Raw genomic sequence first — 26,694 nt, forward strand, 5'->3', positions numbered from 1 at the left:
TTGACTATTTATTAGATCTTGATGTAAGGGTCATTGTTCTTTTCAGTCTGCATCAGTTTTCCAGTTTGTGTAGTCCATTTAAGGCTTAAAGGGGGAACATTCGGTATACCAGCGAGAGTTTATGGAAGGTTCTCTATAACTTTATATCCCTGTCAATTATCTACTGGTGTAAAAATAAACCAGAATGTGCTTGTAGTATACATGCATGTTGAGTAAAAGCAGACAACGGTGGTTATTACTTTGTCTTGTTTTATTTTTAGTAAGTTTCTTGAATGTTACTGTTGCATAAATATAACTTATTAGATTTTTATGAGTTAAACCTGCCTATTACATTTTGATTAGGGGTGTAACTACACAGGCAGGTTAAACTTTTTTTTTTCTCAAAGTCACCTTAGCAAAATAAAATGATCAGATTTTTGGATAAAATGTTGTAAGAAGTCACAATGTACAAATGTGCCAATTTTCAGAAAAGATCTTTCTGCTGCTTTAAGGTAATTTCAAAAAAGGGCTCCCTGATGTGAAGCATGTATAAAATTATAGCAAAACCTGCCCTAGCTCCATTTTGTGGCATATTTACTCCAGTTACCCCTTTAAGTGAACATGGTTATATTTCCAAGAAGTCAAGGCCTCCATGTGGGCAGTTATCATTATTATGTATATATTTTTTTCAGTTCAGAATATTTAACATTGCCATTTCAAGCTATAGAATGCCGTCTCGCTGGCCTGAAGCCTAACGGTAAGTTTGTATTAATTTTTTTTACTGAGCACATGACTGTAACAGATACTGAATTATTGAATTGGGTTTTGCAAGAAATTATAATTTCCTGTGGATTGAAGTTAATTTTATGTTTAATTACTATCATATGCCTACAAAGGGAGACATAACATAACTATCCTTTCCTTTAGTTAGTTTTATTAGGTTATTTGTCCTTTAAAAAAAATTTATGGCTCTGATTAAGTTTACATGATTGAAGGGATTTCCTCAAAATTTGATTTAAATGTTTAGCATGGTGAGTAGGTGTATCACTCACGTCGGTTCTGTATCTCCAAGGTGGTCTTATGAGGTGCAAGGTTAAAAGGGATAGATCTCATGTGGTGTAGGGTATAAAGGGATAGATCTCATGTGGTGCAGGGTATAAAGGGATAGATCTCATGTGGTGCAGGGTATAAAGAGATAGATCTCATGTGGTGCAGGGTATAAAGGGATAGATCTCATGTGGTGCAGGGTATAAAGGGATAGATCTCATGTGGTGCAGGGTTAAAAGAATGAAATATCTATAATGCTACAGTCAGAAGTAAATGAGATAGCTTAAAATTTAGGAATATGTATAACTTACCATTAATATTCAAACTGAATTATATACTTAATGTTAAACTATAAGGTCCTCTCAGAAAAACCTTTAAACGACTTCTTCTCATGAACCGCTTAATGGATGTTCATCAAATTTGGTCTGTAGCATCATTATAAGGTCCTCTCACAAATGGGGACACTTGGCCCCTTTTAGGGGCCGCTAGAGCTAAAAATAGAAATACGTTTAAACAACTTCTTATCATGAACTGCTTGATTGATCTTCTTCAAACTTGGTCTGTAGCATCATTATATGGTCCTCTCCAAAATTTGTTCAAATGGGGGCATTTGGCCCCTTTTAGGGGCCGCTAAAGCTAAAAATAGAAATACCTTTAAACGACTTCTTCTCATGAACTGCTTGATGGATCTTCATCAAAATTGGTATGTAGCATAATTATATGGTCCTCTCCCAATTTTGTTCAAATGGGGGCACTTGGCCCCTTTTAGGGGCCGCTAGAGCTAAAAATAGAAATATTTTCTAAAGTCTTTTTTAACTTAAAATTTAAAAAAAATAATTTTAAATTCTTTTTAGTTCACCTGTCACATAGTGACAAGGTGAGCTTTTGTGATCACCCGTCGTCCGTCGTCAGTCCGTGCGTCAACATTTTCTTGTCTGCACGATAGTGGATTCATTTATGACTTTATTTTAACCAAACTTGCACACAACTTGTATCACCATAAGATCTCGGTTCCTTTCTTGAACTGGCCAGATCCCATTATGGGTTCCAGAGTTATGGCCCCTGAAAGGGCCAAAATTAGCTATTTTGACCTTGTCTGCACAATAGCAGCTTTATTTATGATTTTATTTTAACCAAACTTGCACACAACTTGTATCACCATAAGATCTTGGTTCCTTTCTTGAACTGGCGAGATTCCATTATGGGATCCAGAGTGATGGCCCCTGAAAAGGCCAGAATTAGCTATTTTGACATTGTCTGCACAATAGCAGCTTCATTTATGATTTGAATTTAATCAAACTAGCACAAAACTTGTGTCACCATAAGATCTTGGTTCCTTTCTTGAACTGGCCAGATCCCATAATGGGTTCCAGAGATATGGCCCCTGAAAGGGCCAAAATTAGCTATTTTGACATTGTCTGCACAATAGCAGCTTCATTTATGATTTGATTTTAACCAAACTTGGACACAACTTGTATCACCTTAAGATCTTGGTTCTTTTGTTGAACTGGCCAGATTCCATCATGGGTTCCAGAGTTATGGCCCCTTAAAGGTCCAAAATTGGCTATTTTGGCTTTTGCAAACTTCCAAAATATCTTCAACAACAATAAATCTTGGATTCCATGACAAATCAGATCCAATCGTAGGTTCCAGAGTTATTTTATATCTGATTACCTCCCCTGATTGTAATCAAAATGGATTTATATCAGTAAGTCCTTAGGACTTATTTGAAATTTCATTATTGTCATTAGTTGGACTGAGCCAATCAGGGTAGATAACTATGGACTGATTTTATGTCAAATTACCTCCCTTTATTTCAAATTAAAATGGGTATATCTCCGTAACTAATGAAGATACTGATCTGAAATTTCATTTATGTCAACAGATTTATTTGGCAGATCCTTCTTTTGTTCACTTACAATAAAATTTTTTTACTTACTTCACTTTTACGTTACTATAAATAGCTTATTTTTAGTAACTTTTTTATTATTGGCCGTAGGGAAAAACCGAGACCAGTTTTCTATGGTATAACATGGATGGTACCTCCAATTTTTAGGTGTATTTTGACATATCTGTATCTTGTAAGAATTTTTTTTTCTTTTTGGTTAAATTTCTTTCCTTTGTTGTTCCTGTCCTTTGGACTTAGATATTTTTTCTGAGGACCTTCTTGTCCTCATGTGCAATGATAACAGGTGAGTGATATAGGGCCATCATGGCCCTCATGTTTAAATTTAATACTTTGTCACAAGCAAGATCTAATTAGGTCAAAGTCAGTCTCAGGTGAGCGACTTAGGCCCACTTAGGCCTCTTGTTGGTATCCGTGTCTTGTCACAAAAGGTTGAAATTTTGCATGTAAGAAGGTTTCTCAGGATCCACCAGGCCAAATGCTTTCAAACTTCACAATTGTCTTTGACATTATGAGATGACCTCGCAAGACAAGATACATAACTCTAGCTATTATTTTGTCAAAATTATGCCCGTTTTAACTTCGAATTTCAGGTTAAAAGTTTTGCCTGTAAGCAGTTTTCTCAGAAATTACCAGGCCAAATGCTTTCAAACTTAATACATGTCTTCAGCATCATCATGTGGCAAGTAACATAACTCTAGCTTTTATTTTGTCAAAATTTTACCCCTTTTTCACATAGAAATTTTGTGACAGTTTTGCATGTTAGCACGTTTCTCAGGAATTACTAGACAATATGTTTTCAGATTCTCCACTGGTCTTTGACCACACTTAGCAGGTTTCATAACTCTGGCTTACAATTTAGCAAACTTATGCCCCTTTTCTTCTTAGAAAAATTTGCTAAAGCTTTGTATGTAAGCTGGTATTAGAAGAAAGAAAGGGCTTCAAATAGTTGAGTACTCTGTGATCAGACACCTTATGTTAAATTTACTTGACAGGGGAATGGTTAATTATGTCTCCCACACCACTGTGGTGGGAGACATATTGATTTACTCCTGTCTGTGTGTGTGTCAGTCTGTCACAAATCTTGTCCTCTCCCTAAGACGAACATTTCTCATCTGATCTTCACCAAACTTGAACAAAATGTGTTTGCCAATAAGTCCTTGGCCAAATTCGATAACTAGCCAAATCGGCCAAGGCCTTGGGAATTATGGCCCTTGAATTACCGAAAATCGCTCAGGTCTTGAGGCATAAATGACTCATATACTACTAATCATGTGAATAGTAGTATATGAGTCATTTATGCCCAAAGACCTAATCATGTCTGATGATTAGGCAGTTGAGGTCTTGGTGCATTGTTAACTCATATACTACTATTCACATGATTAGGCAGTTGTGGGAGACATGCGCTTTTCTCAAAAGCAGCTCTAGTTGATTTTTAAAATTTACTTGACAGGGGAATAGACAGGTGCTCTGCATTGATTTATGTTCAACATTAACCATATTTACTTTGCAGGTAATTATTGTCGGATAGTTGTTTAACAGTGATTAACATTCAATATTTTACTTGACTGGTGAATTGATTTTCGTTCAACATTGATTAACATTCAGTATTTTACTTGACAGGTGAGTGGACAGAGGAGGCATTTAACAAGTTTGAAGCATTAACATATTGTGCTAAATGGAAGGTGTTGCAGGCTAAAGCTGTCAAATTTAGCAGCGGGACAATCCCACATGTTCAGCTGATAGATACCAATGGCAGTAAGGTAAGATTCCTTAAACTTTGTGTGTAGGGATGTTTGATGGAGTTAAAGAATTAAAGTAGTAAAATTTGGCAGTTATGTCAAACTGACAAGCTATTCATGATTATCAAATAAACTATTTGTCATTGTCATTGTCAGCAAACAATATCTCAAGTTACAGTCATTTGTAAAATTCTGCATGTCTTTGAAACATTTAGCCATTGCATAACATCATTTTTCCAGAATACCTAGAACAGAACCTGTGGATCTGGCAAAGAATTGTTTCATTTTATTAGCTCATCTGATTTTTTGAAAAAAAAATGATGAGTTATTGTCATCACTTGAGCGGTTGTCGGCGTCGGCGTCTGCGTCGACGTTGCCTGGTTAAGTTTTATGTTTAGGTCAGCTTTTCTCCTAAACTATCAAAGCTATTGCTTTGAAACTTGGAATACTTGTTCACCATCATAAGCTGACCCTGTATAGCAAGAAACATAACTCCATCTTGCTTTTTGCAAGATTTATGGCCCCTTTTGTACTTAGAAAGTATCAGATTTCTTGGTTAAGTTTTATGTTTAGGTCAACTTTTCTCCTAAACTATCAAAGCTATTGCTTTGAAACTTGGAATACTTGTTTACCATCATAAGCAGACCCTGTACATCAAGAAACATAACTTCATCTTGCTTTTTGCAAGAATTATTGCCCCTTTTGGACTTAGAAAATCAGTTTTCTTGGTTAAGTTTTATGTTTAGGTCAGCTTTTATCCTAAACTATCCAAGCTATTCCTTTAAAACTTGCAACACTTGTTCACCATCATAAGCTGACCCTGTACAGCAAGAAACATAACTCCATCCTGCTTTTTGCAAGATTTATGGCCCCTTTTGGACTTAGAAAACATCAGATTTCTTGGTTAAGTTTTATGTTTAGGTGAACTTTTTCTCTTAAACTATCAAAGCTATTGCTTTGAAACTTGCAACACTTGTTCACCATCATAAGCTGACCCTGTACAGCAAGCAACATAACTCCATCCTGCTTTTTGCAATAATTATTGCCCCTTTTGGACTTAGAAAATCATTTTCTTGGTTGAGTATTATGTTTAAGTATACTTTTCTTATAAACTATCAAAGCTATTGCTTTAAAACTTGCAACAGTTTTTCACCATCATAAGTGGACACTGTACATCAAGAAACATAACTCTATCCTGCTTTTTGCAAGAATGATGGCCCTTTTTAGACTTAGAAAATCATGGGTAGGACAATATTTCTATTATACAAAAAAAATCAGATGAGCGTCAGCACCCGCAAGGCGGTGCTCTTGTTTAACTGTATTGTAGAATTAGAGAAGTCTTTTTTTTTTAAATGTGATTAATCAGATTTTCGTCAAGTCATGGTTTTGTTTAAAATTAAAAACTTCAACAGTCACAGTTTCAGTGAAAATATTTTAAGATATGATTTTCTTATCCTGGCTCCCCAACCAAGATAAGAGTTGTTTTCGCTATTATTTTTATATTGTTTTTTTTTTAGCTCACCTGAGCCAAAGGCTCATGGTGAGCTTTTGTGACTGCTCGATGTCTGTCGTCCGTCATGCATCATCTGTCGTGCAACGTGCTTTCGTCAACAATTTCTAAAAAAATATTCTTGTTCAAAACCACTGGGCAGATTTACACCAAACTTCACAGGAATGATCCTTAGGTGGCCCCCTTTCAAAATTGTTCAAAGAATTGAATTCCACACAGAAAAGAAAAACTTAAAAACATCTCCTTGTCCAAAACGGCAAGGCGTAGAGACTCGATAATTGGCATGTGACATCATCTTATGCTCCTCTATGAAGATTGTTCAAATTATACCCCTGGGGTGAAAAGAGGCCCCGGCCTGCAGGTTTCAAGTTTTACATAGACATATAGGAAAAAACTTTAAAAATCTTCTAGTCTGAAACCACAAGACCTAGGCCTTTGATATTTGGTATGTAGCATTGCCTTGTGGTCCTCTACCAAGATTGTTCAAAATATTACACTGGGGTGAAAAGAGGCCCCGCCCCGGTGGTTCCAAGTTTTACATTGACTTATATAGGAAAAAACTTTAAAAATCTCCTTTTCTGAAACTGCAAGGCCAAGGCTTTTGATATTTGGTATGTTGCATTGCCTAGTGGTCCTCTACCAAAATTGTTCAAATTATGCCCTTGGGGTGAAAAGAGGCCAAGTTTTACATAGACTTATATAGGAAAAAACTTTAAAAATCTTCTTGTCTGAAAGTTCAAGGCCTAGGCCTTTGATACTTGGTTTGTAGCATTGCCTAGTGGTTCTCTAACAAGATTGTTCAAATTATGCCCCTGGAGTGAAAAGAGGCCCCATCTCGGGGGTCACTTGTTATGGAGTTATATAGGAAAAATACTTAAAAATTATCTGATCATATTTTCTAGATTGTTTAATTATAATTACCTGATGACCCTAAGTAGGGGTCATTTGACTGTGACCTTGACCTACTGACCTATTTTCTTGTTTTTTAAGATACAGTCTTGAAATTTGGATGACATAGACAGTTTTGCACACCGATCTTAAAACTTACTTTCAGTGACCATGAATATGACCTACTGACCTACTTTCTTAATATTTTAGCATCAGTTTGACATTTGAAACATGTAGCTTATATTTCTCAGGTGAGCGATCCAGGGTCATCATGACCCTCTTGTTATTATTTAGTTATTTTAGTAGTTACTTCCCAATTCTTCACTTAATTGAATTTATCTGAAAAATTATTCAGAAACATCACAAGATGTTTTGTTTCCTTTGTGGGGGGTATAAATCACCCCAGTGATAGCTCAGGTTTCGTCAGATATGCCCTATTTAACTATCTTGCATGACAGTTCCAGTAGTCAATAGGGCTGTCTCCTCTTACAGCTCTCTGTTATTTTTTGCTGATACAGATTTCTGAAACACCCATTGGGTTCACTGACTAGCCTAGGCGTTTTGTATCAATCACTTGAAGTTGACTGTTCAGTTGTTGACATACGCCAGCAATGACTGACATGCATCCAGTGGTCCTGGATGTAGTTAACATTTTGAAAAGTGGCATTAAAGCTAAACAAATAAACTAATATATAGCTTACACAGACTTGTGTCTTTATTTCAGGATATCGCAATAAATGAAGAGATGATAAAATGTGGTTTTGCAGTAGCTGATACGTGATGCTGTAGCCCATCAGAGATGTAAATTTGTGGCATTTGAATAACTTAAAATCAATGTCATATCAAAAGAAACAAATAGGTGACTTAAAGCAGACATGCAGTAACATGACAGTATAACAGGCAAATCATTTAAGTATAGTTGTAGGATGGTAATTTGGCTTTTAATGGCGCTTGAAGAAAGCTTATGTATAGTATGTTAAAAATGATAATAGGGTTGTCTGATGAGGAGCTACCTCATTCTCAAGAACTTTTATTGTACATTTTAAGTGGATTTATCTGAGTGCCCTATTTTATGTGTTTTTGTTTTGGTTACTTTTTTATTTACAAGTGCCAAATTATCATCCAAGATCTATAACTTTAAATGTATTCTTGAATTGTGTTGAAAGCAGTGTAGGTTGTGATTATTCGTGCTATTCGAAGTCATTAACATTTGACCAGATTGTTTACTCAGTTTTGTTTTTGTTTTAATCATGTTAGTTAGAGATTCTGCAAACAATGTGTTTTGTGATTAATGTAACAGAAGGGAATCAAAATAACCCGCGCCATGAGAAAACCAACATAGTGCCTTTGCAACCAGCATGGATCCAGATCAGCCTGCGTATCCGCGCAGTCTGGTCAGGATCCATGCTGTTCGCTAACAGTTTCTCTAATTGCAGTAGGCTTTGAAAGTGAACAGCATGGATGCGCAGGCTGGTCTGGATCCATGCTGGTTGCAAACGCAATATGTTGGTTTTCTCACGGTGCGGCTCAAATTATGCTGTAGTAGAAAGAATTCTGATGGAATTTGAAACTGGTCTGAACTAAGTAAGGGTCAAGTACTACTGTTTGATATACCTTTTTCCCATAATTTCTCTTTATACCCCCACCAAACATGTTGGGGGTGGGGTGCTATATAGGAGTCTTAGTTTTGTCGCGTCCCATTGCGTCCTGAAATCTATATCTCAGTTATTACTAAACGGATTTGATTAAAACTTAAATAGATGTTCCATCTTATCACCAACATCATGTGACACAAGGTGCATAACTCTTACACCAATTTTTCATGAGTTATGCCCCCTTTTACTTAGAATTTAAGGTTAATTTTGATGCATTTTCACTATATCTCAGTTATTTCTAAATGGATTTGATTTGAACTTGAAATAGATGTTCCACCTTATCACCCGCATCATGTGACGCAAGGTGCATAACTCTGACACCAATTTTTCATGAATTATGCCCCCTTTTACTTAGAATTTAAGGTTAATTTTGATGCATTTTCACTATATCTCAGTTATTACTAAATGGATTTGATTCAAACTTAAAATAGATGTTCCACCTTATCACCCACATCATGTGACACAAGGTGCATAACTCTGACACCAATTATTTATGAGTTATGCCCCCTTTTACTTAGAATTTAAGGTTAATTTTGATGCATTTTCACTATATCTCAGTTATTGCTAAATGGATTTGATTCAAACTTGAAAAAGATGTTTCACCTTATCACCTGCATCATGTGACGCAAGGTGCATAACTCTGACACCAATTTTTCCATGAATTATGCCCCCTTTTACTTAGAATTTAAGGTTAATTTTGATGCATTTTCACTATATCTCAGTTATTACTAAATGGATTTGATTCAAACTTAAAACAGATGTTCCGACTTATCACCCACATCATGTGACACAAGATGCATAACTCTTGACACCAATAATTCCTGAATTATGCCCCCTTTTTGCTTAGAATTATACTTGTATAGTGTTTTGATACACTTTATCTGTACCTCTCTTATTATTTGATATTTTTTAACACAGACTCAAGCTATTGTGCAGTATTCATCCACCATTTGAGTCATTAAACACTCCAGTGACAGTTCTTGACAGATTTAAATGTTTTTAGTACACAGGTGTGACATCATAAAATACAGGTAAAGTTCGACTTTGTCTACAAACCACCAATTTTATATGTAGTTATGGCCCCCTTCCAACTTAAAATTTGTCAAACTCATGGTTGCCAGACAATAACTTATGAAAGGCTTGACAGAATTAGATAAATTTTGGTACACAGGTATAACATCATTAACTACAGGTCAAGTTCGATTGGAAGTGCACCTTCTTGTGGCCATGTCTTTCTTATGGTTGCCATTCTTTTGTGACAAGACGGTATTGTGGGGGTATTCGTCACTCCTGTGACAGTTCTAGTTAAATACAGGACAATACAAAGTTATTATCATATATCATTTTAACAAGCTGTAGTGCTGGTAATGAGAACTTTCTCAAAAAAAAAATCTTATTGTACCTGAAAGTTTCAGTATTTGCACTCCTTTTGATAGTGGACTGTTGTAAAACTTTCAGGGTAAATATTTTTTAAGTTAGATATAGTAAGCTGTTGTAGAAAAGTTTGACGTTTTCCTGTAAAAAAATTGCAAACTTTCAAAGAATAGAGTATTTTGAAATTTAATCATTTTCAGACAAAAATAGAATTTGGCCATAAAATTGACATTTTTGAAGATTTTGAGGATAAAAGAAACTCCTACCAAGCCATTTAAAATGATGTATACATATAACATTTAGCGAAGGTTATGCAAAATAAATTTACGAAAAAAGCAACATGTCAGATTTGTATATTTAAGTATATGAACCTCATGGAAAACTTAAAAAAATAAAATAATATAGTATGCAATATTATTATATACAAAAATAGATTTGTCTTAGAAATAGATTGTCTCAAACTTTTAATGTCATTTTCATGATTTTACAGAAACTTTATACACTGATGGGCTTTTAAAAACAATAAGCTCTAAATATGTTTCTCATATTGATTAACATAACTGTGTGCTTCCTAATATGTAGTCACAATCTGTGACTCTAGATACCTCCCATGTTTGACTAGTTACCTCCCTTGATACTCTGTAATATCAGACTGAAATGAAATAAAATGAGCCGCGCCATGAGAAAACCAACGTAGTGCGTTTGCGACCAGCATGGATGCAGACCAGCCTGCGCATCCGTGCAGTCTGGTCATGATCCTTGGTGTTCGCTAACGGTTTCTCTCATTGCAATAGGCTTTGAAAGCGAACAGCATGTATCCTGACCAGACTGCGCGGATGCTGGTCGCAAACGCACTATGTCGTTTTTCTCATGGTGCGGCTCAAATTGGTAATTACACAGGAGTTAGTCTACAGAAAATTGTAATGTGAAAATTCTTTTAGCATTGTAATTATCCTCTCATCCTGTATGTGCCTTGGGATGGAAAAACGTTGACATTACACAGGTCTACCAGCATGTCCTTCATATAAAACTGTTTTATTATCTATAGACACACATCTAGTTATGCTTATCTTTTAATGAAAACTTTACTTCAAATATTCACCATTTTTTGGGAAGAAAGTGTTGCATTTTAAAGTTGTTTAGTGTATTCATGCTGACTTCATATTTTAAGCAGCAGTAGGCTTGCAATAACAAAGAATTTTCATTCGAGTCAACATATTGTTAATGTTGAATACTGAACTGAATACTGAACTTGTTTAGATTACATACAGTTTTTAGCTCACCTGAGCACAAAGTGCTCATGGTGAGGTATTGTGATCACGCTGTGTCCGTTGTGTGTGCATGCGTCTGTCCGTCATCAACAATTGTGTTTCAAAGACATCTCCTCCAAAACCACTTAATGGATTTTGATGAAACTTGGCATGGATGTTCCTTGGATGGTCCTCTACCAAAATTGTTGAAACGGTTCCACTTGGTTGCAAATAGGGGCCGCCAGAGCTAAAAATAGAAAAATCTTCAAATGACATCTCCTCCATTTCAATCAAATGGTCCTTATGTCGCCCTCTACGAAGATTGTTCAAATTATACCGATTTGTCAAAAAAACATTGCCCCCACATGGCTTGTTCACTTTTCTCTATATGTTTATAGTGGAAATTTAAAAATCTTCTTGTGTAAAACTGCTAGACCGATTTTAAAATCATTTTACACAAATGGTTCTTGTGTGACCCTCTACGAAGATTGTTCAGATTATTCCGATTCATCAAAAAACATGGCTGCCAGGGGGCGTGGTCACTTTTCCATATATGTATATAGTAGAAACTTAGAAAATATTCTTGTATAAAACTGTTAGCCTGATTGTGACCTTCTACAAATGTTATTCAAATTTCTCTGATTCATCAAAAAACATGGCGGCTAGAGGGCATGGTCACTTTTAATCAACAGTTTTTTTTAAACAACATCTCCAAAACCACAGAATGGATTTTGATGAAACTTAATATAAATGACCCCTTGGTAACCCTCTTTCAGTGGTTCAAATGGTTCCGGTTCATTGAACTAGGTCTTTTTGGTTAAAAATAGGTTTTCAGCTATCAGACTTTAAAAATCTTCTTCTCTAGAGCTTTGATATTTGGCATGTCCAAATTGTTGCCATAAGGTAAAAAAATGGCCATGCCCCTGTGTGTGACATGTACTTACTATAGGCTTATGTATAAGAAACTTTTAAAATCTTCTTCTCTGAACCAATAATAGCTAGACCTTGATATTTGGCGTGTGATTTCAGAGTTGTACTGTCCACCGTAATTGTTCAAATTATTGCCCTAGGTTCAAAAATGTGCGTGACATGTATGTAATGTAGACTAACATTGAAGAAACCTAACTCTGTACTTATACCATTACGTTATACAAAGACACTTGAAGCCTTGTATACAGGTGATCGCTTAAGGGTCAATGGCCCTCTTGTATGTTTGTAAAACGTTTAGATATTGAATTTTGTACAAGTGTTTTAAGCTAACCTGAACTTTGTCCAGGGTCAACATTTTTACTTAAACATCTTCTCCTCTGAAACTACTGGTCAGAATTACACCAAACTTGGTCAGTAGCATCCTGGCATGGACCTCTATCAAGTTTGTTCAAATGGTTCACCTTGGCCCCTTTTAGGGGCTGCCAGAGCTAAAAATAGAAAACCTTTAATGAATTTCTTCTCATGAACAGCTTCATCAAACTTGTTTTGTAGCATCATTATAAGGTCCCCTGCCAAATTTGTTCAAATGGGGGCGCATGGCCCCTTTTAAGAGCCGCTAGAGCTAAAATTGGAAATACCTTTAAATGACTTCTTCTCATGAACCACAGGATGGATCTTCATTAAACTATGTTTGTAGCATCGTTTTAAGATCCTATCCCAATTTTTGTTCAAATGGGGGCACTTGGCTACTTTTTGGGGCCACTAGAGCTAAAAATAGAAATACCTTTTAAAGACTTCTCATCATGAACTGATGGATGGATCTCTAGCAGATTTGGTCTGTAGCGTCATTATAAGGTCCTCTCCCAATTTTATTCAAATGGGGATACTTGGCGGTAGGGAGAGGGGCGGGGGGTGGGCACTTGGCCCCTTTTAGGGGCCACTAGAGCTTAAAATAGAAATACCTTTAAAGTACTTCTGCTCATGAACCGTTCTATAGATTTTCATCAGCTTGGTCTGTAACATCATTATAAGGTCTTATGCCAAATTTATTAAAAAAGGAGTGCATTTGGGCACCTTTAGGTGCCACTAGAGTTAAAATAGAAATGCCTTTGAACGATTTCTTCTGATGGTTTTGCGTTTTTGGTGCGTGACAGCAAATTATAGAAAAAAAACCCTTTAAATAACTTTTGTTTTAATGAACAGCTTGAAGGATTTTCACCAAATCTAGTCAGAAGCAAAGTCAGATGGTTAAGGTTTTCTTCAAGTGAGCGACTTAGGCCCATTTGTTCCTCTTGTTATTGTAGTGTACCAGCATACTTTGTTCAGTTTGTCTTTTAATCATGTTTCTGGATATCTGTCTCTGATACACGAGAACTTGTAAGTACTGGTATAGAATTCAGGAGCGCTTGTTAGGCATGCTGACAATCCTTTCGTAATTGAAATACTGTTTAAAAAGGGTGTTACATCCGTCAAACAATCAAGTCAATAACTTTATCTTCGCAAGTAGTTGACAACTTCTTCTAAGCTCACTTATGCTAAGGAAAGATAACTTTTGCCAGTAAATGTTAATACTTCTTATGCAAAGTTAGAAGTTGTGATTTGTTAATGCCATTGATTGTAATTCAATAAACTTTAAACAGAATTTGTTCTTTGTTGACTTTGTGCAATAATTTGACATCACTATGTAATGTTCTTAAAGTTTCATAAAACCCGCCCACTTAGCTTAATAGGAAGAGCGCAGATCCACAGATCATTGGATCATGAGTTCCATCCCCTGGTGAGATAATGTTCTCCGTAACAATTTCATAGAACACACTATCTGAAATCATTGGTCGTCCACCTCTGATTCACGTGGAGAAGTTGACAGTTACTTGCACAGAACAGGTTAGTACTGGTACAGCATCCAGGAACACTGATTAAGTTAACTGTCTGTCGTTATATAATTGAAATACTGTTGAAAAATGGTGCGAAACACACAAAAAGCATATTTCATAAAGATGCATGTTGATGTCCACGAAAAAATATTTTTCGTCATATAGACTAGCAAATGCATAAATAAGTAAATAATTTTTTTTTATAAATGAATGTGACAAAACAATTCGCTACTTTGAAATAAGAAAGACAACATGTGCAACTGGCCACATGGGTCGTTTGAACTTGCACAGATACCAACAAGCAAATTCGATGAATTGATATCTCCCACCGAATGGGTTTGTGCAAAGAGCTATAAAAATAAATAGATTGGCAACTTGAAAGGCATATAGAGCAAATCTCGCCAACCTCCCATGACAAAAAAACGAGATCTCGTTTACTGGAAGTGCCATTTTGTTTGCGAAAGCAATTATTCATCGGTAAAATAATTATCACCGTATGACCACGCTTCTTTTGATGGCAAAAAAAAACGTGTACCATTTCACATTAAACTAATTTTGTTTTAGAAGTTAACGTATATTTTAAATGTAGTTTTAAAGGTACACATTGTAAGTCCATGCTCGCTGATGTTTGTTTTTAGTAAGATAACGCCGAATCACGCTATGACACGAGCTCACGCGAGATTACAGCCAGTTGCCATTCTGTGTATTTTATACTTCTTTGGTTTGTGTTGAGGAATGGCAAAGAAATATATCCGACAAGAAGTTAAGGATGTTACAAAGAAGCAAATAATTCCATTACATTTGAACTTAAAAAGAACAGAATTCCTTAAGAGAGCACAATCGAGTAAGAAATCTGGAACGTGGGTGGTGACGGGGGGAGGGTTACAACTTCACATGTTGATAAATATTCATGGAATGTTTGAAAAATTAAAAAAAGGGGATGAGGGTGGTGGGCGGTGGTGACAGGGTGAGGGTACAAAACTTCACATGTTGATAATAGATATTGATGGAAAATAAAAAATGAAAAAAACATTTGGCGGTTGGGGGAGAGTGCATGATCGGGGTAGTGGGGTTGACTGGGTGGAATTAGGTACACCTTTACATGTTGGAACATATTCATGGAAGGTTTAAGATTTAAAAAAAAATGTGGGATGGGGAGGGGGTGTGACCAGGGCGGTGGGGGTGATCGGGTGTGGGTACACACATTTACCTGTTGATAATAAATGTTCACGGAAAAAAACGAAAGAAGTTTAATGAAATTCTACCGATTGGCCAGTTTGTTATGTTTTTAAACAATTAAAGGGCAATAACTCTGAAGTTACTAAAGAGATCCTGGACCTGACAAAATTGTGTGTGCACTACCACATTATGGTGATCTAAACTCAATTTAGGTTTCATAGTTCTAGGTCAAATATGTCAAGTTATGAAGCAGAAATTGCCATATTTATAGTACCCTATATAGTTAACACTAAAAACTACTAAGGGCCATTACTCTGGTATTACTTACATAAAGTTCCAATAATATGCACATGTTCATCATGTCAATGTATTCCAAGTTTCATTTCAACTAGATAGAATCTGTAGAAGGAGTCAAGTACACAATTTTCTGATGTAGCTGTTATATTTCGTAGTCAAGGAAATAAAACAGACCATAACTTCAAAATTTATACTCAGACACACAATATCCTCTGGTGTCCCAACGGCCATAACTCCACAAAAATAATTAACACATAAAGTTCCAATAATATGCACATGTCCATCATGTCAATGTATTCCAAGTTTCATTTCAACTAGATAGAATCTGTAGAAGGAGTTAAGTACACAATTTTCTGATGTAGCTGTTATATTTCGTAGTCTTGGAAATAAAACAGACCATAACTTCAAAATTAATACTCAGACACACAATATCCACTTCATGTTGATGTATACCAATTTTCATTTCAATTGGATAACAATAGGGCCATGATGGCCCTATATCGATCACCTGTTATCATTGCACTTAAGGACAAGAAGGTCAAACAAACAAGAAGGCCAAGATGGCCGTAGGTCGCTCACCTAAGAAACACACCATAACAGTGTAAAACATGTTTGACCTAGTGATTTCATGGAAACAAATATTCTGACCAATTTTCATTAAGATTGGACCAAAAAATTGGTCTCTTGCGATAAAAGAAGCATTTTCTTAGATATGACCTAGTTTTTGACCCTAGATGACCCATGTTCAAACTCGACCTAGATTTTATCAAGGCAATCATTCTGACCAAAATTCATGAAGATCAATTGAAAAATACAACCTCTATCACATACACAAGTTTTTTCTTTGATTTGACCGAGTGACATAGTTTTTGACCTGAGATGACCCATTTTCGAACTCGGTCTAGATTTCATCAAGGCAATCATTCTGACCAATATTCATGAAGATCAATTGAAAAACACAGCCTCTATCGCATACACAAGGTTTTTCTTTGATTTGACCGAGTGACCTAGTTTTTGACCCGAGATGACCCATTTTCAAACTCGGCCTAGATTTCATCAAGGTTATCATTCTGACCAAAATTCATGAAGATTAATTGAAAAATACAGCCTCTATCGCATACACAAGGTTTTTCTTTGATTTGACCTAGTGACCTAGTTTTTGACCCGAGATGACCCATTTTTGAACTCGGCCTAGATTTCATCAAGGTTATCATTCTGACCAATATTTATGAAGATTAATTGAAAAATACAGCCTCTATCGCATACACAAGCTAAATGTTGACAGACAACAGACGACGGACATCGAGCGATCAGAAAAACTCACCTGAGCATTGCTCAGGCGAGCTAAAAAGGGAAGAAATTTAACCAAAAAGAAAACAAAATTCTTACAAGGAACAGATATGTCAAAATACACCTAAAGGTTGGAGGTACCATCAATGTTGTACCACAGAAAAGTGGTCTTGGTATCTTCATTAGTTATGGAGATATACCCATTTTAATTTGAAATAAAGGGAGGTAATTTGACATAAAATCAGTCCATAGTTATCTACCCTGATTGTCTCAGTCCAACTAATGACAATAATGAAATTTCAAGTAAGTCCTCCTGATATAAATCCATTTTAATTACAATCAGGGGAGGTAATCAGATATAAAATAACTCTAGAACCTACGACTGGATCTGACAGATTCGTCATAGAATCCAAGATTTATTATTGTTGAAGATATTTTGGAAGTTTGTATCAAATCAAACCATAAATGAAGTCTCTATATGGCTGCAAAAACCAAAATAGCCAATTCTGGACCTTTAAGGGGCCATAACTCTGGAACCCATGCTGGAATCTGGCCAGTTCAAACAAGGAACCAAGATCTTGTGGTGATACAAGTTTTGTGTAAGTCTGGTTAAAATCAACCTGCTATTGTGCAAACAAGGTCAAAATACCTAATTTTGGCCTTTTCAGGGGCCGTAACTCTGGAACCCACAAAGGGATCTGGCCGGTTCAAACAAAGAACCGAGATCTTATGGTGAAACAAGTTTCACAAGTGCAAGTTTGATTAAATTCAAATCATAAAAGAAGCTGCTATTGTGCAGACAAGGTCAAAATAGCTAATTCTGGCCCTATCAGGGACCATAACTCTGGAACCCATAATGGAATCTGGCCAGTTCAAGAAAGGAACCAAGATCTTGTGGTGATACAAGTTGTGTGCAGGTTTGGTTAAAGTCAAATCATAAATGAAGCTGCTATTGTGTAGACAAGGTCAAAATAGCTAATTTTGGCCCTTTCAGGGGCCATTACTCTGGAACCCATAACGGGATCTGGCCAGTTCAAGAAAGGAACCAAGATTTTATGGTGATACAAGTTGTGTGCAAGTTTGGTTTAAATAAAATCATAAATGAAACTACTATCGTGCAGACATGAAAATGTGGACAGACGAAGGGCAATCACGAAAGCTCACCCTGTCACTATGTGACAGGTGAGCTAAAAACTAGGAGCAGCTGAGTATAAAAGAAAGAATGATGGCTGCTGGATTGACTGTTTAAACACTATATCATGCTTCTAGTGTCTCTGACACCAGAGACATAAAACACATATTTTGCATTCCTCTTCTGTATGTTTCATCTTTCATATATTTCTTCAGTTCTCTCTTGAATTAATTGAAAAGTCACAAACATCACATCTGTCTTGAATGCAGTCTCCTCATATGTACGATCAGAGCTACATTTACTTGCATAATCACAAACGTAACATTTAACACATTTATTGCCTACAAGAATTATCATGTCTTACTGCTGTTATTACAAGCATAATCACAAAATATAACATTTAACACACTTATTTCCTGCAAGAATTATCATGTCGTCAGATTACTGCTGTTATTACAAGCATAATGGTGTATCTGTTGAATGTTGATTTAAATTCAGAAGGCTTCTTTTCTTACATGAATACGAACATTGCATCTAAAGGGTTTCTCTGCAGTATGCATAATCATATGTTTCTTTAGACAACTGCTTTCATTGCATGCATAATCATAAATATTACATTAAAAGTGAGACTCTCCATTATGTATGTTTCTTCAAATTACCGCTTTCAGAGCATGCATACTCACAAGTATTACATTTAAAAGGTTTCTCTCCAGTATGTATCCTCATAGGTTTCTCTCCAGTATGTATTCTCATATGTTCCTTCAAATTACCGCTTTCAGAGCATGCATAATCACAAGTATTACATTTAAAAGGGTTCTCTCCAGTATGTATCCTCATATGTCTCTTCAGATGACCGCTTTCATAGCATGCATAATCACAAGCATTACATTTAAAGGGTTTATCTTCAGTATGTATCCTCATATGTATCTTCAGACTACAGCTTTCAATACATGAATAATCACAAGTGTTATATTTAAAGGGTTTCTCTCAAGTGTGTATCCTCATATGTTTCTCTCCAGTATGTATTCTCATATGTTTCTTAAAATTACCGCTATTAGAGCATGCATAATCACAAGTATTACATTTAAAGGGTTTATATTCAGTATATATTCTCATATGTATCTTCAGACTACAGCTTTCAATACATGAATAATCACAAGTATTACATTTAAAGGGTTTCTCTCCAGTGTGTATCCTCATATGTTTCTCTCCAGTATGTATTCTCATATGTTTCTTCAAATTACCGCTATTAGAGCATGCATAATCACAAGTATTACATTTAAAGGGTTTATATTCAGTATATATTCTCATATGTATCTTCAGACTACAGCTTTCAATACATGAATAATCACAAGTATTACATTAAAAGGGTTTCTCTCATAGGTTTCTCTCCAGTATGTAGTCTCATATGTTCCTTCAAATTACCGCTATTAGAGCATGCATAATCACAAGTATTACATCTAAAAGGTTTCTCTCCAGTATGTATCCTCATATGTGTCTTCAGACTACTACTTGCATAGCATGCATAATCACAAGTATTACATTTAAAGGGTTTCTCTCCAGTATGTATACTCATATGTATCCTCAGATTATTTCTTCGATTACATGCAAAATCACAAGCATTACATTTAAAGGGTTTCTCTCCAGTATGTTTTCTCATATGTATCTTCAGACTACAGCTTTCAATACATGAATAATCACAAGTATTACATTTAAAGGGTTTCTGTCATAGGTTTCTCTCCAGTATGTATTCTCATGTTTCTTCAAATTACCGCTATTAGAGCATGCATAATCACAAGTATTACATCTAAAAGGTTTCTCTCCAGTATGTATCCTCATATGTGTCTTCAGACTACTACTTGCATAGCATGCATAATCACAAGCATTACATTTAAAGGGTTTATCTTCAGTATGTTTTCTCATATGTCTCTTCAGACTACAGCTTTCAGCTTTCAATAGATGAATTATCACAAGTATTACATTTAAAGGGTTTCTCTCCAGTATGTATTCTCATATGTTTCTTCAAATTACCGCTATTAGAGCATGCATAATCACAAGTATTACATTTAAAGGGTGTATATTCAGTATATATTCTCATATGTATCTTCAGACTACAGCTTTCAATACATGAATAATCACAAGTATTACATTAAAAGGGTTTCTGTCATAGGTTTCTCTCCAGTATGTATTCTCATATGTTCCTTCAAATTACCGCTATTAGAGCATGCATAATCACAAGTATTACATCTAAAAGTTTTCTCTCCAGTATGTATCCTCATATGTGTCTTCAGACTACTACTTGCGTAGCATGCATAATCACAAGTATTACATTTAAAGGGTTTCTCTCCAGTATGTATCCTCATATGTATCCTCAGATTATTTCTTCGATTACATGCAAAATCACAAGTATTACATTTAAAGGGTTTCTCTCCAGTATGTTTTCTCATATGTCTCTTCAGACTACAGCTTTCAATACATGAATAATCACAAGCATTACATTTAAAGGGTTTCTCTCAAGTATGTATCCTCATATGTTTCTTCAATCTATAGCTAATACTACAAGAATAATCACAAGTACTACATTTAAAGGGTTTCTCTTCAGTATGTATTCTCACATGTGTCTTCAGATTATTACTTTGATTACATGCAAAATCACAAGCATTACATTTAAAAGGTTTCTCTCCAGTGTGCATCATTATATGTATCTTCAAATTACCGCTTTGAATACATGAATAATCACAAGCATAACATTTATAGAGTTTCTCTCCAGTATGTATCCTCAAATGTGTCTTCAGACTATTTCTTCGATTACATGCAAAATCACAAGCATTACATTTAAAGGGTTTCTCTCCAGTATGCTTTCTCATATGTCTCTTCAGACTACCGCTTTCAATACATGAATAATCACAAACATTACATTTAAAGGGTTTCCCTCCAGTATGTATCCTCATATGTGTCTTCAGACTACCGCTTCCAATACATGTAAAGTCACAAACTTTACATTTAAAAGGTTTCTCTCCAGTATGTATCCTCCTATGTGTCTTCAGACGACTACTGTCACAGCATGCATAATCACAAGCATTACATTTAAAGGGTTTTTCTCCAGTATGTACCATCATATGTCTCTTCAGATTATTACTTTTATTACATGCAAAATCACAAATATCACATCTAAAGGGTTTTTCTTCTGTATGCTCCATTCTACGTTTTATAACATCTCTATTGTAAATAGCATTATAAGGAATGTCACTTTAGTACAACTTCATTTCTGTACTATGTACTTAACTGTGTCCTGCCTTCTCCATATGATGGCTAATAAAAAACGTTCCAAAGATATACAAAATCGCATGGTTTGCCATCTGTACAGATCTACAAAAGACAGAAAATTACACATTTACACATTCAGTTAACTCCCGAATAATTACTGATCATCAAGAAGGGTCACCCGTAACCTTTACCCTGCTGAATTTCTAAAATGGACTGGTCTATCATTCAGTTTGGGCAATACCATTTATTATTCGAAGGGGCGTTCACTGAAAATTTACAGACTGAATAACGAACAGTGCAGAACATGATCAGCCTGAACGGATGTGCAGGCTGATCTTGGTCTGCACTGGTCGCAAAGGCAGAATAACTTGCCAGCAGCAGGCTAAAGGTTAAATGGACATTCACATATCTTTTATTGGAGAGATCGGTATTTATTTTTATTTTTTCCTCATTGAAAAAGGAAGCCAAAAGTGATTCTTTTATCGACACATAATGACATAATGACGAACAACATGATGACCACATTAGCTTACCTTTAGCACTTTGTGCTCCGGTGATCTAACAAGAGCTGTAACAGAACAAAGTTTTCTGACAAAAGGTGTACTCACACTAAAGATAGGGAGCATAAACCATTTTTCTATTTTTAGTAACAGTGACACAAAATATAATCCAAAGCCAGCTTGCTATAAATCAAGTTTGGTGAAGGTAAGGCAATCCTAACTAATTTAAGTTATAAACAGGAAACCACCTTTTTGATGGTGATAAACATCTGTTTTAGTAACTATGACCTTGTCCCTGGCCCAATGGCATTATAACGACCTTTTTACAAGAAAGATAAAAAATAAGGCACTGATCAGTAGGTTTTGAAGCGCAACCCATCTGTTACACAGCACAAAAGAGCCCTTAAGCCCAACACACTAGACCACTGAGCTACAAGGGAACTTCAAACTCAGCAAACAAATCCAACCAGAAACCAAGTATTTAAGTATGCAGATTATTTAAGTTATGCTGACCTTGAACTTTGACCCCGCTGACACATTTTATATTCCCCGACTTGGTTTTGTCTATAAGCTACGTATAGGCTAAGATTAATTCCAATACATCAATGCAAACTAAAGATATTGAGCGGGAACTGTTTTTTCTATTTCTGGCAACTGTGACCTTGATCTTGACTTTACTGACCACATATGCAATCCCAAACTCAAGCTATATATCCTGTTACATATTCTTTTTTATCAAATTAGTAACAGAACATTTTTCTCAGACATGTTTGTTTAAAAAAACTGAAAAACAAACAGTTCAGACCAGATCAGCTGGCCTGCACTAGTCGCAAAGGTAGACCCACTTGCCGCCAACAGGCTAAATGTTTTTCTATCTTTAGTTCTACAATCATTGAGTGCTGTCAAGCGAAACCAATTGAACAATTTAAGAACGACCCTTCTGTAAATATGCCACCAATTTCCATCATTTTCTATTAATTTTCATGGCATTGTATGGCTTTGTTTGTTTGTTTTGGGTTTAACGCCGTTTTTCAACAGTATTTCAGTCATGTAAAGGGCAGTTAACCTAACCAGTGTTCCTGGATTCTGTACCAGTACAAACCTGTTCTCCGCAAGTAACTGCCAACTTCCCCACATGAATCAGAGGTGGAGGACTAATGATTTCAGACACAATGTCGTTTATCAAATAGTCACGGAGAACATACGCCCCGCCCGAGGATCGAACTCACGACCCCGCATTCCATGGACCAACGCTCTTACCTACTGAGCTAAGCGGGCGGGCTGGCATTGTATGGCATCTGATGGATAATATCATAGATATTGCTGGCATTTGATGGAAAATTAATGGCTTTTCTTAACAATGCCACCGTTTGCCACCAAATGACAACAAAAGTTCAAACGATTGCCGTGGAACTGCAGTGAAAATCACAGGGGAAATGAACTTAGCCATTTTTATGAGTGTAAATCAATGGAAAACACTTGCATTTGCTGTTTCTACTGTGTTTTGATAATTTGCATTTACAATCACATGCAATATGTGTAACAAACCTCAATTAAAACTAGAGCTGTCACAGGAGTGACGAATTATACCCCCACAATACGGCTTTGTCACAGAAGTAAGCCAATGTCAAAGTCGAACCTCAAATCCAATAGTGATCATCTGCTGGTCATGATCAACCTCCCTATTAAGTTTCGTGATCCTAGGCCCAAGCGATCTCAAGTTATTGTCCGGAAATGGTTTAGCTGTTCCGGGTCACTGTGACCTTGACCTTTGACCTACTGACCTAAAAATCTAATAGAGGTCATCTGCTGGTCATGACCAACCTCCCTATCAACTTTCATTATCCTAGACCCAAGTGCTCTCAAGTTATCATCCGGAAAATGTTTAACTGTTCCTGGTCATTGTGACCTTGACCCTTGACCTACTTACCTCAAAGTTGAACTTAACCGGTATTTTATGATGTTACACCTGTGTTCCAAAATTTATGATCGTTGGCCCAAGTGTTCTCAAGTTATCATCCGGAAACAGTTTAACTGTTCTGGGTCATTGTGACCTTGACCTTTGACCTACTGATATCAAACTTGAAAGTCACCTGTATTTTATGATGTTACACCCGTTGACCAAAAATTATTTAAATCTTTCAAGCCTTTCATGAGTTATTGTCCGGAAAACATGAAAACCAACGGACCGACCGACCAACAAGCTCACTCCTATATACCCTCTCAAACTTTGTTTGTGGGGTATAATAAGCTTCAAACTTATAAATAATTGTTTCATCAGAAACAGACCGAATAACGAACAGTGCAGACCATGATCAGCCTGCACGTCCGTGCAGGCTGATCTTGGTCTGCACTGGTCGCAAAGGCAGAATAATGTGCCGGGAAGAGGCTAAAGGTTAAATGGACATTAAAGAGAATTCCTATAGTTTATTTCCTTTCACAGATTTTTTTTCAAATTCACATAAAATTATATGATAGGAAAATTTGTGCTGAAAACAATGAACAAATTAAAACAATGGGTCACCAGGCTTGTTTTTGTGAAACATTGTTTTGAACACACCCACTGTTGCTGAAACTGCTAGCGATTTTTCATCATTTTCATAATTGTCTGCTTTTTTATAAATACCAACCAAAATATGCATCAAGACAGCACAATAAGGTTTATTCTTTTTACAGATTTTATTATATACTTATTTGATATCATAGTCATATTTGTAATATTAAATCATTACAATAATGGGTACAAATGGAAAATAAAATCTTGTTTCATATTCACTTTTATGAACTTTTTCAATGAAATATACCCATAGTAAAGAATATTTTTTTTAAATTTTGAAAAAACTGTTTCATAGATTTTTTTCCTGTTTTCCTTGTGTATAGATAATTTTATTGTGAACATAAAAATGGCGAAAAATGTATGGGTCTCCAGGCTAAATGGTATGTTAAGACCGCTTAAATGCAACACCTGTTCGGACGAAAAATGGCACGAACCTGACTAAATTGATTATATCTGCTAGAAGGTAAAAAAAAAAGTTTTAAAAAATTCTTAATCCTTTCTATAATTGAATACTAAATGATCTGAAAGGAGATATTGTCTTATCAATACAAAGTTAAATGTCTAACATTATATGAACAATAGGGGTGTAACGATACATCGAACTATCGATGCATTGCGATACTAAGTGTCCCGATAGCATGCATCGATAGAAAAGTCACGATCCAATAACAATCGCCGATAGTTCCTTCAACAATCGATAGGTTCGATAGTTTTGAAATTTTAGTAAATACAGAAATAATTTATAATTTATAAACCAAGAAACAGAGCCAGCTTTCATTTGCGCCTCGGAAAATGTTTACGTCTCCATTACAATAATTACCCTCACGGAATTAAACTACCATAAAGGACTGAGAAGTCTGGGAGATAATTAATAAATTTAGTTTCTTAGAAACTTTGATTAAATATAATTAAATAACCTGTTAATTTTAGATGAGAAAATGTACTATGGACATGGAGAAAGAAGGCTACTTGTATTATACAGCAAACTGTTCGGTAGGGCCCTTCATTTAGTGCTGGTACACCTTAACCCGATCCGTTAATTTTCGTCTTTTTCGATGCTTTGGGTTATTAAACATGTTGACATTCGCAACAAAATGGCCGATTCGTTTGAGTATACCTTGCATAGGTTTATTGTTTTACTTATTGTTCCAAAGCCAAGGAAGGCAAGAAATATTTAATGTTAGAATTATTTCTGTCCGTTTCAGTTATACAAACATCTCAATGTGTGTTAACAGCAATTATAAACAGTGTCGTCTCTTACACTGTGTAACAATGCCAGTTGTTAGCTTTACTGTATAAAATATGATGGCCGATAACTATTGCAATAGTATTGCAATAGCAACCTGCAATAGAATAGTATCGCAATAGTTTTTAAGCAATATCAATAGTATTGCAATAGTCAAAATTGGCCTCAATAGTCACCCCTAATGAACAATACTGTCTTTGTACTAAAATGCGCTGTCAAAACACAGCCACAAATGGCAAGTTGCATGATACATGTCAGGCTTGATACATGTCAGTACAACATAAACCAGTATCAACATTTGATGACTGATAAATCTTACTAAAAAATGCTATTTTATTCAAGATTCCTCATATTTAAGATTATCTGTCACATGTTTCAACAAATGTTGACTTCACTTCAATTTTCCATAGATAGTGTCGGCTGAGCAGTAAGATGCGCATAAAAAACTATAGGAATTCCCTTTAAACATAATTTTGTTTTATTAGACAGATTGGTAATTTCTTTTTCTTTTTTCCTCATTGAAAAAGGAAACCGAAAGTGACTGTTTAATTGACACATAATGAAGAAAAACATGGTGACCACAATAGATTACCTTTAGCACTTTGTGCTCAGGTGATCTAACAAGAACTGTAATAGGAGACAGTGTGCTCAACTATTTCAATGCTGGATACACGACTGAGGAATCTGGAGCTATCACTGGAAAGTTTAATACTCCAATGTGGATGAAGATAATGGACAATACCTTAAGTCTGTTTCTAGTATGTCTAGTAGTAACAAAGACCCATACAGGGCTGTCTAGAGGTCTGGTTTTAAATAGGAATACTGAGAACAGTATTTACAAAGAGACTATATATTTTGTCTTTGAAAACGAGGGATTAATTCAAAAGTTTGCTCTGGTATTTTTCTCATCGTTTTAAATACATTGTAAGTAACAGGAAACAGAAGTGTTTATAATTCTTTAATCCCGGGAAAAATACGATCGCAAATTTACGGCGTTTTGGCCGGGTTATCCGAATTAGGTGATAATGAGTTAAAGTTCTAATAATGGCATACAATAAATAACCCCCAAAT

General features: G+C 35.6%; 2 protein-coding genes across 2 annotated transcripts in view; one reads left to right on the top strand and one right to left on the bottom strand.

Moving 5' to 3' along the window:
- Positions 1-13,923, top strand: part of LOC123538803 (tudor and KH domain-containing protein-like) — a 38,628-nt gene extending 24,705 nt beyond the window's left edge. The window contains exons 9-11 of the mRNA XM_045323190.2: positions 672-736; positions 4,556-4,695; positions 7,797-13,923. Coding sequence (XP_045179125.2) covers positions 672-736; positions 4,556-4,695; positions 7,797-7,853 — 262 coding nt within the window. The 3' untranslated portion in view covers positions 7,854-13,923. The remainder of the gene's footprint in view (positions 1-671; positions 737-4,555; positions 4,696-7,796) is intronic.
- A 6,220-nt stretch (positions 13,924-20,143) lies between these two features.
- LOC128550767 (zinc finger protein 813-like) lies at positions 20,144-21,574 on the bottom strand. The gene has a single exon (XM_053530514.1). The coding sequence runs from the start codon at positions 21,251-21,253 to the stop codon at positions 20,567-20,569; it is 687 nt and encodes a 228-aa protein (XP_053386489.1). The 5' UTR covers positions 21,254-21,574; the 3' UTR covers positions 20,144-20,566.
- Positions 21,575-26,694: the final 5,120 nt, after the last annotated feature.

Source organism: Mercenaria mercenaria, chromosome 18 (assembly GCF_021730395.1).
Source record: "Mercenaria mercenaria strain notata chromosome 18, MADL_Memer_1, whole genome shotgun sequence".
Lineage (NCBI taxonomy): Eukaryota > Metazoa > Mollusca > Bivalvia > Venerida > Veneridae > Mercenaria > Mercenaria mercenaria.

Excerpts from the sequence above, each read along its gene's own strand:
- LOC128550767 (XM_053530514.1), bottom strand. The coding sequence starts at position 21,253 with ATGGAGCATACAGAAGAAAAACCCTTTAGATGTGATATTTGTGATTTT.